This window comes from Trematomus bernacchii, unplaced genomic scaffold (genome assembly GCF_902827165.1).
Source record: "Trematomus bernacchii unplaced genomic scaffold, fTreBer1.1, whole genome shotgun sequence".
Classification (NCBI taxonomy): Eukaryota; Metazoa; Chordata; class Actinopteri; order Perciformes; family Nototheniidae; genus Trematomus; species Trematomus bernacchii.
This window is the reverse complement of record NW_022987739.1, coordinates 13612040-13626762: the sequence shown is the minus strand read 5'-3', so window position 1 is coordinate 13626762 and position 14723 is coordinate 13612040. Positions and strand designations below refer to the sequence as shown.

General features: G+C 40.2%; 2 protein-coding genes across 2 annotated transcripts; one reads left to right on the top strand and one right to left on the bottom strand.

The window, feature by feature from the left end:
* Nucleotides 1–56: 56 nt before the first annotated feature.
* On the top strand, nucleotides 57–10504 carry axdnd1 (axonemal dynein light chain domain containing 1). The gene is made up of 26 exons (XM_034146118.1): nucleotides 57–221; nucleotides 740–870; nucleotides 947–1050; nucleotides 1459–1552; nucleotides 2011–2096; nucleotides 2208–2264; nucleotides 2435–2543; nucleotides 2718–2839; nucleotides 3074–3214; nucleotides 3362–3466; nucleotides 3708–3828; nucleotides 4031–4132; nucleotides 4255–4421; nucleotides 4580–4649; nucleotides 4901–5135; nucleotides 5427–5643; nucleotides 5933–6026; nucleotides 6283–6473; nucleotides 6664–6754; nucleotides 7017–7160; nucleotides 7713–7781; nucleotides 7992–8024; nucleotides 8353–8454; nucleotides 8571–8659; nucleotides 9572–9711; nucleotides 9844–10504. The coding sequence occupies exons 1-26, from the start codon at nucleotides 152–154 to the stop codon at nucleotides 9957–9959; spliced, it is 3000 nt and encodes a 999-aa protein (XP_034002009.1). The 5' UTR covers nucleotides 57–151; the 3' UTR covers nucleotides 9960–10504.
* A 256-nt stretch (nucleotides 10505–10760) lies between these two features.
* Nucleotides 10761–14073, bottom strand: nphs2 (NPHS2 stomatin family member, podocin). The gene is made up of 7 exons (XM_034147954.1): nucleotides 13752–14073; nucleotides 13510–13613; nucleotides 12964–13036; nucleotides 12644–12726; nucleotides 11843–12102; nucleotides 11302–11380; nucleotides 10761–10958 (listed from the first exon to the last, which is right to left on the bottom strand). The coding sequence occupies exons 1-7, from the start codon at nucleotides 14071–14073 to the stop codon at nucleotides 10761–10763; spliced, it is 1119 nt and encodes a 372-aa protein (XP_034003845.1).
* Nucleotides 14074–14723: the final 650 nt, after the last annotated feature.

Here is a 14723-nt window from a genome sequence, read left to right as displayed (position 1 = left end):
GGTGGACGTTCCCATGGCAACGCGACCAGGAAGTTGAACCTCAGGGGAGAGAGTAGGACGATTTCCTCCCTTTTTTGGAAAATAATGCTACGTTTTCGTCTTCATGGCTTTGTCAAAAACCTCTTTGTAACATCTCCACGGTGATTTCAGGATGTCTGCGTCCATGAGAGCCAGCTCAGCGCCGGGGTCATCGAGGCAGGTGCAGCCGCTGGACAGCACAGGTGACGTTAGCGATAAACAAACAAACAAACAAACATTAGCTTAAGCTAGGAATCATTACCTCATACTGACTCACATCACCTCACACATGCACTACGTACTAAGTATTCAAAACTTTTAGTAAAGTGTCCTACTGCACTGTAAAAATACTCACAAAAATAAACACCCACATTTTAAACTTTACTAAGGTAAAAGTAGGATGCAAATGAGCAAAATGTAGCCTACTTTAAGTATCAAAAGTAAATGTAGGCCTATTCATGTTAAAATGTACAATAATTTCCAGGAAAAGATAAGTACCTTATAATTGGTACATAGATGTGTCAATGTTCTGAGTTACATTCTACAACTGCAGTCAACAACAGCAAACACACTTTTGCATTGATGATTCAGTTCTCACTGCTAGCTATGTGTTTATTTGTTATTGCATTCACTTTACCATCCCCTCACACCAAGGTCAGACTCTAGGTTATTCACCTACTGGTTTGTCTGAGTTGCTGTGAACTGAATTTTCAACTCCCAGCAGAGAGAAGGAAGACACAACCACCTCCCGTTGACAACCACATCATCCCAGATGAGCTGCTGGTCAGCCTCACCTCCACGGTCTGCAGCAGGAGCACGCTGGGGCACACTGCGCACAATCGCCACTGCAAGGTATTCAACCCCGATTTATATCTAAGAGGGAGTTTTTTAATCTGGCAGTTCACATCTAAGATGACCTTGTATACAGGGCTGTGGAATCAGACGACCAGATGCAGTCTGGCATCACCCGCTGGGACGCAAGAAATACAAATTCTTTCTGGAACAGCCAACATCACTCACTGGAGCCGGCAGGTCAGCTACACGAAACCACACATATTAACTAACCACACTTACTAACCACAAACATTACGTTGGTTGTTGCAACTAGAAGTCCCCCCAAATATCTAATTTAAATAAATGTCTGTGGTGTTTTGTCATCTAGTAAAAACATGTTAAGTGTTAACTGTTTATTTATTAATGAAAGCAACATATTTATGTATATTTAGTCTCGAGACTAACTTAGGTGATAATACAAACGTAGCTTGGCTTTACATAACTGGACACTTAGCAAAGTCAAGTTAATGTTATGTTATATCTGAAGTTAGTTATTTTAAATGAGGTAAATAAGTAATCTATATAGAATCAGGGCAATAGTAGGTGTCTCAGAAAGTCTCACATTTGGCCTGTTTGTAAAACAATTTTTTTATTGTATTCATACAGGGATATTTCCTTCCTGTGTGATGCTATGGTAGCCCATAGGAAGACAACACCCCTGCCACCCCTGACAGAGAGGAGTGCCAATGGAGACACACAGGTCAGTTACCTCAGCTGACCTACAGTATTTCTACTTTCTGTCATTTTTACACTTTTTGGCAAGGACCAAAGGACCTGAGAATGTGACTTAATTTCCCTTTTCAATTTATCATCCCTAGTATAACATGTATAGATTAATATAGTTTTACACAATTACAAGCAGTGCTATACAACATAACAACATCAACCAGAAGTGATAAATACACAAAAAAAGCCCAAATTAACTACCACAATACTTCCTTGTTACTCCATTGTTTATTAAGTATTTCAGATACCATGCAGATTCAAATTTTTGTTTTAAAGTTTAGAGAGAACTTTACAAATGTTCCATATTATGTAGCAGTATATATCTAAAATTCTCTGATTTACAATAATAGTACTGATTTTAAATTCACAATTATTACAATTCATTTATACACTCTACAGTTTTAGGTTATAATAATGGTCACTGTCTTTCAGAACTACAGTGTCTCAGAAAGTGTGATCCCAGAAGAATATCACATTGTGAAAAACAAAGGGCTTCGGAGCCTGGAGTTCTTTGAGGAGTGAGTCTCCTTTACGATGTCCTACCACTTCATTCATGTTCATTGTAAAATCCTCTTGTTATTATATTAATTAATATTTTCTTTCATCTCATCTTTGCTTCTCTTCCTCAGTGCGTTCACAGTACAGCTGCAGGATGATGAGCAGAAGCTGCGGGTCTTCCCTTCACTGTGAGTTCCCTTTACAGATTAGCTTTAGTGAAGTAGTAATCACCACGCAATTTGAGGAGTAAGTTATGGTACAGCTTAATAGTAGGTAAGTTATAGTACTGCTTACCTTTAAGTAGGAATATTGCTGGCAAAAAACAAGATATGTGTGTGTGTGTGTTGGGTGTATCCAGGAGGCCCAGCGGCAGACTGGAAGTGGTCCAGCTGACGCGGATGATGGATGACATGCTGGAGAAGGCAGGAGTGGATCAGCAGAGTGAGGAGCTGACAGAGCTCTCACAGGTAGGCAGACGGACAAGCAGAGAGTACACAGTCTGCTGACACTAGTTCTGTGCATTTATGTTGTTGTGTTTTCATTTTGTTAAAAGTTTATATGGAAAATGAATGTACTTGGAGATTCTTCTAGAATAATATCCACCTATAAATATTGGAAACAGTGCAATGATATGTCTGCAGATGGAGGGTTTGCTGGAGCTGGTGCAGGTTGAGCAGAACATCTACAACATTGTTTTCCATGAACTGATAAGGCAGGTCAGCGTGGGCTGTGCTGAGAGAGGACAGCTGCTAGCAAAACTCAGGTAAGCATCATATTAATAAAGATTAATAAATGGTAACTATATGAGCCTTAAAATCATACTATAGAAATATGGATGTAAATAAGGAATCAAAAGATGAAACACAAATCTGCAAATGTATTATCCCCATGTTATCACAACTCAAAACATATTTTGAGAAATTTCACATTTTCAGAAAATATTTTCTATGACCCTAGGAAGCCTTTTTCCCAGCAGCTCTTTTGTTTTTGTGTCCAGACAGCGCTACCAGACGCTGCTCCAGCGAATCCCCAGTCGTCTGAAGGCTCTGCACACTGAGGCCGTGGCACAGCGGGCTCTGGACCGCCGGCTCACTGAAGAAATCCACCGCATCAAGAGATCCATCCAGCAGCTCAACGCGTACGTAGGCCTGCAGGGCCATGATGATTTAAATAACTCTTTGCTGGGAACATAGAGTGATTATTTTACAAAATAAATAATAAAATGAAAAATAAGATATGTTTTAGGGCACATGTTTATGTTTATGGATGTGCAATTTCTTCACAGGGAACTGTCTAGAATCAGAGACCATGATGACTCCGTTTCCCAGCAGGCAGAGTGTGCTCACCAACAGCTGGCTGGAGCGCTTGAGCAGACTAATATCAACTCAGAGTTAGTCCCACTGAACTGGTGTTCATTCAGTCAAAGACACTTTTTCTTCACGTTGATGCATTCCAAAATTCTGCTTATTTTTCTAATAAAATATGTGATTATATTCACGCAACAGTCATTTGGGCGTTGTTAAAAAAAAAGCAAAACACTACAGTAAATAGAAATACTACAGAAGCATTACTCAATACTCATACATGTCTAAGATACCAGACCTTTTAAATGGTCCATGTGCCCTTCTCAGTGTGGTCCAGGGTTACCATGAGCTGTACGACCTGCAGAGGGGTCGCCTGGAGGCTCAGCTGCTCCAGATGACGGAGGAGAGGGACTGCTGGAGCCAGATCACATTCTGCCTGGCCCTCGAGGTGTGTGAGCCATGATCTAGTTTTTATTTTAATTGGACTCATGTACTTTTATGCTGATTAGAAAATAGGTTAACTGACTTTGTTTGCAGAATCACAAGCAATATAATCATTATTGGACTCTCATTTTATATTCACATATGGCCCTTATGCTGCTCACTACAATTTATGGATGTTAAGGATTCATTTGTTCTGTGCTCTTCAGGTGATCAGTGTGAAGAAGCTGCAGCTGGTCAGTCAGCTGCATATCATGGAGCAGAGTTGGTTTAAGACGGCAGAGCACTGCAGCCTCAGCATTGCTTTGAAGGTAACAATGCACTTCCTATTTCTTAACACATGGCAAAACACCTAGTGGCCCTGATGACTCATCAGAAATATCCCTGGTGTTTCAATTACACTCTGATTATATTGGTGACCATCCCTCTGTAGGACACAGAGGACATGAATGCCATAATGAAGCTCAGTGACTACTGGAAAGAGCAGCTCACTGTGTTTATGTCCCAGCTGAAGAACACTGAGCATGCTCAGTGTGAACAGATCAGTGCCATCCAGCAAGGCATTGCTAAGTGTCTGGACTCCTGCGCCACAAAGAACAAGTAAGGACAAGCAGAGATCATACCCCACCTGTTAAGAAATAAGGATTTTCTGGAAAACATTTATTATTATTGTTATTTTATCAGCAAAGCCACTGACAGCAATTATTGGAGGAGGAGATTGATATGCATTCTGATTTACTCTTTTTTTCTCTTTCAAGGTTCCCTGACCTGCAATATGAAAAAGCTTCATTGGAAAAGATTCATGCTGATGTGAAGCAGTGGGCAATTGTACATTTACACTTACTTCCTCTGTCTGACATTTTTTATCATGTTCATTGATTTTAACTGATGTGTTAAACAATTGGCTTGGTATTCAAATAGTCTTTCGACCAGGAAAAGGTGGTGTATGTTTTGTAAAGGGTAAACAGTTGGTTGCCATTTTGGCTGTGTTGAAATTATGATCATACAGTATTACAATGTAATATATATGTATGTTTTTGTTGTCGTAAAATACTCCTGTGTTTTCTGTTTCTCTGCAGCTGTTGTCTCTCCAGTGTGACCACTACCAAGGTGAGAAGCTGCTCTGCTGCCAGCAGACACTGGGAGAGCTTGGCAGTGTGCAGGAAAGATGGCTGACTATGAGCCTTGAGCTGCTCAGAAGACACCTTTCTCCTGATGGGGAACCCAGTGAAGGCCAACAGGCCCTAAGAGAGCTTGACAGGGTCCTGTCAGAGCTCCTCAAACAGCTGGACAGTCGAGTCAGTGGAGAGAGTGGTGAGGGCTGAGAGTTAGACACATATCTTAAAAATATTAATTGAGATAGAAACTGGATTTTTTAGACTGCTTTAGTTTTTGTTTGGCTAAATTTGAAATATCTGTACTGCTGACAGCTGCATATGCAGGACCCTGGGAAGTGTCACAATGTGTGCTCTGAACAGCGATAGTCACGGATACTTTATTCCATCTGTCTCTTTTTTTGTAATGTATTAATGAGTCTTATTGTGGTATAGTCCTTTTAGAAATGGACTCAATGTTTGGAAACTGATTACAGCAACACTGTTTCAGGGATCCATGGACAGATGATGACACTGCTCGGGTTTATGGAGTCCCAGATTTCCAAACTTGGTGTCCTGATTGGCCGGTCAGAAATGATGTCTGCCTCTGATTGGCAGAAGCTGGAAAGTTCACTGCGAAGTTGGCAGAGTTTGACCCAAAAGATATTTCAAAACGTCCTCATTATACAGACAGAGAACGAAAAGGACAAAAACGAGCCGGACATATAGTAAGTTTGGTCCAAACTATGGATTTCATTAAGAGGCAGATGCATTTTTTTTTACCATTTTATAGAAAAGTTTGTTCATGTATTACTATCATAAAACTTTAGTTTGTTCTTTACCACAAGAAACTTGGTATTCTGTAAACATTTTTTAATCAAATGTCTTTAGAGCAGATAGAAAGAAATTAAGACTTCAAGCATTTTGGATATGGAGTTCTGATATTTGCTTTTCTTCTATGTGTGTGTGTGGTGTGTGTGTCTGTGTCCGTGTCCTGTGTTTGTTTCTTTCAAACAGTACAGAGACAGACAATGTTTTAGACAAAGTAAAGGAGTTCATAATCAGCGTGTCCAACTTCGCTGAGGCTGAGAACCACAGAATCAGTGAAGAGGTCAGTATAAACCACATTTTGTCAACACTATCAATATCACATACATGCATTTCCATCAGCTCCATGAATATGATACTCTCATATTAAACACGCAAATATCCAAACCAACAAAAGCTTAAAATGTGGTTTCTCAGCTACTCATTTAGATGGCCAAAAGTACTAGATAGACTACATTAAGAGGTATTTGATGAATGAGTTTGTTTGCTGTATGATACAAGGTGCTTCTCTTGAGTTTTAGTGTTTCCCCTCCCAATAGGTTCATTCTATTCACATGGCTCAGACCCGCTGGATGTTGGATTTCATGCTCCTCACGGTACCTGACCACAGCGAGGGCCACAGCCAAGAACAGGAAAATCATTACATTACAACCATCTCACTACAGACACTGGTAGAGGATGCCAAGACGCTGGCTGAGAAACTAGACGTTTCTTCTGCATATATCAGCAGGTACAATAAGTATTAACAATAAGTGCTCAGTATTAATGTAAACTTTACCTTCTTGCACAAGTGTTAAACAGAATTTTACTTCAGAGAAGTGTTACCTAAAGGGTCAATGCTATAAAGCTATTCAAAGTATTATTAATGTTGGATTTTCTCCAGGATTTCTCATTAGGAAATCTTTTTTTTGGTACTCTAGCTCCTGCAAGCTGATTCTGGAGGAACAGACTCTGCAGAAACCATATAGAGTTGACGGTGAAAATGAGATGAGCGAGTGCAGAAAGCTGCAGGTAAAATAAGTTATGTTACAGAAAGAAAGAAAAAATGGCAATATAAGAACTTTGTGTTTTTATATTTCACAATTATTTACTGCCTCAGGGTGACAAATTACAGAAATCAAGAATGCAATCTTTTTTCCATTAAAAACTGAACAGCAGCTGTTTGTTTTTTTTACACATTTTGTGTTCAAACATTATAAAACTCCAGAAGAGGGAGCCATACTGAGAAAATGTACTTCTGTAATGTGTGTGTGTGTTGTCGTGTCTGCCTCAGAGGGAGTGCACTGATTGGGTGGAGACCTGCAAAACCCTGCTCTCAAGATTGACAGGCGGTCCTGTGGAGCTTCCGGTCCGACAGGCTGACCCCGCCTCCAGCAGCAATGTCCCGCTCTCTCCAGCTGACAGCACCGAGAGTCTGGTGAGGAGTCAGTTAAATACAACCCACAGGAATAGACCTACGTTGTTGTGATGAATTATTGAAAATTAATGTGGCAGTTTTTGATTGTTGTATAGAGTAGGTCATCTTTTTATTATTGGAGAAATAACTTGAAAGCATGGTGTCAGGTGACTGACAATAATTCTGATACTGCAGTGAAGTAGGTGCAGAGGAAAGATTCTATTGATCAATTATCAGATTTGACTGGATTTAAAGCGTGTGTGTGTGTGTGTGTGTGTGTGTGTGTGTGTGTGTGTGTGTGTGTGTGTGTGTGTGTGTGTGTGTGTGTGTGTGGTGTGTGTGTGTGTGTGTGTGTGTGTGTGTGTGTGTGTGTGTGTGTGTGTGTGTGTGTGTGTGTGTGTGTGTGTGTGTGTGTGTGTGTGTGTGTGTGTGTGTGTGTGTGTGTGTGTGTGTGTGTGTGTGTGTGTGTGTGTGTGTGTGTGTGTGTGTGTGTGTGTTTGTGTGTGTGGTGTGTGTGTGTGTGTTGTGTGTGTGTGGTGTGTGTGTGTGTGTGTGTTGTGTGTGTGCGTGCAGGTGAACCAAGATGTTTCAGCAGAGGCTACAGCAGAGGTCGAAGATGAAACTGAGGTAGAACCCAGAATGGTCACATTAACAGCTGTTGAGATTGTGTGGAATAACTATTATGTAGGTTCACCACTGGCAGTCATTTATCATTAGATTTTTAGAGCACTATTTATTGTGTACCATATATTGTGATTTCTTATTATGATAATGTGAAGCATATAAGGTTACAAAATCATGATGTGTCATGTTGATAATGATGGCAGTGAGGGTATTCTTGTGTCTCCGTAGTGCACTGCTGAAGGACAGGATGAACAACAAGAGGTTTGTCAGGTGTTCATATAGTTTCCATAAAGAGTATTAAGATGGCTAGACTGCACATGAGTGACATTTTAAAGAAAAAAATGTGATTTAGAGAAAGAGGACCCAGGGTTTGTATGGAACAGGGAAATTATAAATGTATGGTGCATTTTGAGTATTTTAAGTGGATGTTTTGTTGAAGAAAGAACAGTCTAAAACAATTGAATAAACTCTCGATGAATGTATGAATTTGTATTAATGTGCCTCATTTAAAAAATACAACTTCACATTTATTGTACAGTTGTATTGGACCTACTTGTTAGAAATTAGCAATGTTGTTGTTGTCCTGCAGGGGGAGCTAACGGTGTGTGAGAGCCCAGTGGTGAAACTGATAAACTATGATGGAAACATTACACAAAGAAAGCTGGGAGAGAGCAGTGTCCAGCTGAATGAGGTCAGTGAATTTAATCACACAGTATTCAATGTTAGTGGAATGCCTTTTTCATTACAGAAGTGAACAATCTACATTTGTGTCTCTCTGACATCCGTCTGTCTGTCTCTGTCTGTCAGACTGAGTTGGTTGTGTCTCCAACAACAGATGAATCCAAGAAAGCTTTTAGTGATCTGACCACAGTGGGATTACTGCAGCAGGAAATACAGTAAGTTCACTTTCTTATAGTTGAATCGAACACATGTATTTGAGGGGAAATGTGTTTATTTCTATTTTTATGATATCCCACATAGTCAATGTTTTCTTCATGGCTGCCCCAAAAAAGGGACAATGACTATATCAATAAATATACAATTTGTCCACGTTTTGTTTTAAACACTCGCTGACTTTTGAGTCATACAGAATTTAATGTTTCTTTATTGTTTAAAAGGAAAAACTATGACATTAGAATGAGCAGCATTTCCCAACATGGCTTAACAAACATGCTTTTGTATTGCCTCTCATAATGAGTCAAAAGAGATTTTGCAGACTTGGAGTTAATTAGACAAAAGCCAATCGTAAGGACAACAAGGGAATAAATATGTCCGATTTGCTGTTTAGTTCTGAAATATTTAAAGGTGGGGTAGGTAAGTTTGAGAAACCGGCTCGAGATACACTTTTTGTTATATCCCATGGAATGCTCTTAACATCCCGATAGCAATGAATATCTTAAGTGCTTTGACAACAAATCCATAAAGAAATGTCATCTGTGGAAGCCGTAGTACTGTAAAAAGCACGACCAATCATTTTAGCCGGCCCGGCTAAAATAACTGGATGGCCGACCTGCCTGTCAGCCTTCCATCTGTGCACAAACTTATCTCGTGCCGTCATTGGTCATGTGCGCGGTGTGTGTTGGAGGAGGGGCTCTGTAAGGAAGTGGCAGATTTTCTCCGGTTGTGTATTTTCAAATTCTACGCACTTGAGCTGGTTTCTCCGAAATTACCTACCCCACCTTTAAGCATTGTGGAAACAAGTTTATTCACCTAGGTTTCAGTGGTTGTTCAGAAATAGAAAGGACCTCTATTGACTTGTGAATGTCTGCAAGACAACCAGGTTATGTTTCTCTCCATGTGTTTGTAAGGGATTCAGAGCTGAGGGTCCAGAGTGCAGAGCAGCGAGCCCTGAAGGCTGAGGAAGCCCTGCAGGCAGCGCTGGAGAAGACTAAGCACCTGGAGAGACAACTGCAGGGCCGGCCCAGTCTGGAGCCAACAAGTACAGAAGGTACCGACTAAACAAACACATTTAACTTGTAATTGGACATTCTGTAAATCAAAATGAAGGATTTTCTGTCTGAGATTTAGTAACACAGTGTTTAATCTCAAAAGGTGGTAACGGTCTTTGATTGTGTTGCAGAGAAAAAGAAAACACCACCACCTACTCCAATACCAGTAAAAACCCCAGCTCCTCCAAAGAAAACTGCAGCTGAAGCCAAACCATCAAGCAGCGTTAAAAAGACCAAGAAACGGTGACTTGAATAAGATCAGGACATGTCACAACAGTATGTCCAGTAAATGTCTAGTGAACTATTTAAAAAATCACTTAAAGAGTTTTATGTTTCTTTGTTTATTACAAGAGTTAACACTCCATCAAAATCACATCCATGTAAACCAGTAAAGGAAAGCCACAGAGGGTATTATGACTTTTGGTGCATATTAACAGCACATTTACTGTCTCACAAGTTTACAAATGATTGTTGCACATACAAGAAAAGACAAAAAGCATCACTCATCAGCACTAGCATCAAAGCTATTTCAAGTATCAGGAGATTGTCCTATATTCAGACTGCTTGCTGTTGTATGATCATTAATATCGTCATATTACCATTTATCTAATGGTTTGCTGTGGTTGTGTTAAACCTTGTGTTATGTCTTTGACACCAACTAAGGGCAAAATAGGTTTTGTTTTCTTAAAAAGAATAAAGTGTCTGCAGACATACAATCTAAAAAAGTAATACTTTTCTGTAGCTTTTATTATAAATATGTGGAAATTGTGAAATTTAATAAACAAACCCAGTTCACACTAGATGCTATCACACCCTTCAGCACTCACGCTCACCAGTGTAAACCAATCAAATCTCAAAGCACTCAGGATTGATTGATTATAAACTAATATTTTTAAATTGTACTTAAACAAACAATAATTTGTTGTAAAGGTTACCTTCTTTAAAATAATGAAGAATACCACTGGAAACTCATCCATGAGGTAAGAATTATTGGCTCGCATTGCCATCGATATTTCAACATTAATAGCTTTTATGGCAAAACAATCTTTCACATCATTGGCGAGTCTGTATCTGTCGCCCCACCCTCTCCTTCCACAGCTGGGGGAGGAGGTGGGGGTAGGGATGAGAGGTCAGGGGTCACGCTGAGGAGATCGGGGGGGATTGGAAGGACCAGGGCAGGTTGGAGCAGACGGAGGGAAGCCCTGAACCCCTCCCAGGCATCTCTCTCCCCTTCTGCTGCTTTCACCTGGTGGAGGGAAGTATACTGCTGTTGGAAACATGTTAGCTTTACGAATCCTGCTGAGAATGATCTCTCTGGCCGAGGTAAACATCAGTTGGAAGGCTAAACCAAGGCCAAGCTCTGGGCTGAAAAAACATTACAAGATGATTTAAGATGAAAACTGAAACCATGTTGCATTGAATGTGTTTCAAGGTATTGGACAGAGATAAGAAGTCTTTTATACTACCATTAGGTAACTTTGATAATTTGTTTTTTGTGGGAACCATAAAATCCATTAACATTAACAAATGTTATAATATAAAACAATAAACATATGACTTAAAAAAGCTGGTATACAGTGGTTACTCACTCTGACCTGGTGTTGTCTCTTTGCCTCGGCCTCGGCAGCCAGACTCTGCTGTAACTCCACAGGAAAACTGAGCTCGTCTCTGACAGAAAATCAAACACAAGCCTGGTCAGCAGGAAGATCACAGTACACCACAAATCACTACATTCATCCTTGCTGTTTACCAGGAAAAATCAAAGCTTTCAGAGGAACAAGACTTTGCACACAATACATTTTTACAGTTGATAACCTTTCTGTTTTAATAATAATATATTTTATTTATCAAGCGCTTTATCAAGTGCTCAAAGACACCTATCTTTTGGACTGACAGGTCATCATCCTATTTTCATATATTCAAGTGTTCAACATTAATGGTCACCCAGTGTAGGAGGCGCAGCAAAACCTCACTACCCACAGTCAAATGTAGACCAACTGTCATTGCTTCCACATGAAGTAATGTGCTTTGCGATTTTTTCATTTCTTCCAGTGGAATTCCCCAGCTGAGACAGATGCAGCCGAGGAAGGTTAATTAGAAATACATGATCTTTTGTATCTTCAGTCTTACATGTCTGCTCTCTCCACCCTGATGCCCCAGAGGCAAGCAACAGAGTCAACCGCTGCCTGTATCTGCTGTCCGATCCTCCTCCTGTGCAGCAGGATGTGGCTGAACGTGTGTTGGGCGAGGATGTCTCTGACCACGGCCTGGACCAGAGTCTGCAGCACTGTGGTCAGACTGGACAGGGCCGTGCTGCACAGAGCCACGTTCTCTATCTGGTAATAACACACTGCGCTCAGCTCCGGCCTCACCAAATCCTTCGTCACCACCTGGGTAAAGACATACGAGGATTAAGTAGCCTAATCCAATTAAAGCCTTGTCACTGTCTGCTTAATTAGTTTAGCAGGGGGCCGCGTCATTTACTCATCATCCTAAAAGGTTAAGAAACATTGTGAGAAAGATAGAACTTCTGGGAAGACGCATTAGAGAAAGTTACTAGATGATAAAATGTCCAACCATTTAAAATACGTTAGATCTCTTTGTCGACTTTGACAAATGTACTGTATGCTCAGGGAAAGCAACATTAATATACAAAACACATAATTAATTACCATATTTAATTCATTTTCCTTTATTTTAAAATGTTGTGCTTAATGTGAATATGTCAGTTTTTCAGTGGTGAACCGTCAGGGCCTTCAAGGTATTCAGAGAATACCCTGGAACACAAAAATTATATAATAATAATATGAATACAATTTAATGCAATTTAATAAAATGTAAATAAAATGGGGTGTGTGTGTGTCTACAGAAGGTCCAGTTGTGATAGACACGGTTCGCCGCTGCAGTTTTGGTTTGTTTGTGGTTATTTACCGTGTGAGGAGGAACCTTGAGCATTTGTAGTCGGATATCAACTTTGTGACACACATCAAGGAGTGGGAGGTAGAAAAGAAGGCCTGAAAATATAAGTAAGATGGGTTTCATCTCAGGACAGATTTATATTTTAAATATATATATATTGAATAATATAATTCATTTTATTATGACTTTGACAAAAACTTTAGAACTGACTGTATGGGGTCAAAGCTTTACATTATTTAACTTTATGATCACTAGCCATCCAAAACGCACAGTAATTAAATCCACAGAAATATCAACTGTTTTGCATTAAACACTCAGTAGTTGGTGAGAACCTGGTCCTCTGGGTCTTCCTCGCAGGAGGTGACCCAGTCTGAAGATCACAGCTCTCTCATGCTCCCTCACTACCTGTCAATCAAAATGACAGACATGAGTCAGTCCATATGAAGGGGAGACAGTCAGTGTTCTGCTCAAATACCACAGCTGTTAGTGGTCCAAGTGTCAATAAGGCCAGCTTTTATGCAAGGCTTTTGTACAATAACATACAGCCAGAATGTGACAGTACATAGATACATTGTTTTTGCGTGAGTAGTAAACACCTTGGATTAGAAATAAGAAATATATATGACGTGAAGGTGCTGACTTCTGCAATTCCCGATATTAACTAATTTGTCCAAATATTTTACTTCCTGTCAAAGTGAAAAAGGTTAAAACAACATTAATCCTCAGACTAAACTTTAACGATAACATTATCACACTTTCATTTCTCCATCACATGAATTTGGCGCATCTGCCCAGTTGTTAATCCTTGCATTTTTTTATGTAGATTATTATGAGGTGTTAGTTTTGTTTGTAGGTCTGTGGTGTGGTGTAGTTCCTACTTTGACACAGAACCAAATGGAAATGGGGAGGACGAGCAGAACCAGAGCAAAGACGAAGACCATCAGCATCCACTCAAACACTCCCAGGTTTTTGCGCTTCAGACCTGCAAAGATCCACACTACTTATTATGGAGAAATTCCAACCAGATACTCAGATTAAACATATTTATTTGTATCATTACTATCTTAAATATCTCCAGAACAACAAGCTGGGAAAAACTTTTCTTCATGCTTTGACTTACCGTCCTCCTGCTCTGCTGCCTCCAGGAGCCCCAGGTTGTCCTCCTTGACCTCCTCCTCTCTCACGCTGTCTATGTCCACCACAGTGGAACTCACCTTCACTTCTGTCTCCTGCTCCACCTTCACCTCATTGGTCTCTGTCTGTTTCTCCTTTTTCTGTCTCTCTTTTCTCACCGAAGACGCCTCCGGGACCCGTCCTGCCTTCGATGGCCTTTGTCTGTGACTTCTGGGAGGCACAGAGGCTCCGCTCTCCCTCTCCTTCCTGGGTGTCATTCTAGATCTCGGTGGGAGACCGGGGTAGACATGATCAGAAGACTTATCCATACTGGCTGTGCAGTTAAAAGCATATGAGTGATGTCTGTTGGGGTGCTTCAGCTCTATGGGTTAGTGGACGGTTTCCTTTTGTAGAGAAAGCAGAAAGCAAGGAGAAATGTTTTGATTTGTTCTGCTGTGAGTTCTTCCTCAGACTGAAGGTCTGTGAGATGAGTCAGTGCAGCTGACGTCCACTGTCAGAATACATGTGAGATAAATTAGGCTTGACTGTTTGAATGTGGGAGTAGCACAGCAGTGGGAGTGCCACTTACCACCCTCTCTATTGTGGTGATGAGTTGTACCTTAGCCAATACAATTTAAATCGAAAGAAAACAAAACACTTCTGTAGGTAGCACTTAGAAAGGTTTGGCTTATTTGAATCCAATGCAGAAGCACTAAGAATGGTATATTGAAAGCTGAAGTACTTGAAAGATTCTTGCTATTTTAAGTTTGTGTCATCATGATTGCACTTATTATAAGTTGTTTTGGATAAAGCGTGAGCTAAATGCAATGGAATGTAAACAGGATTTTTAAGTACACATCATCCATTGAACAACCAGAAATGATCTTGCACGCTTTCCCAGACTGAGAATGGCATTATCATGCATTAAGCAAATCAATATTCCAGATGTGTTTTTATAGTTATTATTTAAGGCAAAGCT

Coding starts and splice junctions, on each gene's coding strand:
- axdnd1 (XM_034146118.1), top strand. CDS start 152: ATGTCTGCGTCCATGAGAGCCAGCTCAGCGCCGGGGTCATCGAGGCAG. Junction 1,051..1,458: donor TCACTCACTGGAGCCGGCAG/GTCAGCTACACG, acceptor GTATTCATACAG/GGATATTTCCTTCCTGTGTG. Junction 2,097..2,207: donor AGCCTGGAGTTCTTTGAGGA/GTGAGTCTCCTT, acceptor TCTCTTCCTCAG/TGCGTTCACAGTACAGCTGC.
- nphs2 (XM_034147954.1), bottom strand. CDS start 14,073: ATGGATAAGTCTTCTGATCATGTCTACCCCGGTCTCCCACCGAGATCT. Junction 12,103..12,643: donor TCAAGGTTCCTCCTCACACG/GTAAATAACCAC, acceptor GTCTTTACCCAG/GTGGTGACGAAGGATTTGGT. Junction 10,959..11,301: donor AGAGACAACACCAGGTCAGA/GTGAGTAACCAC, acceptor TCCCTCCACCAG/GTGAAAGCAGCAGAAGGGGA.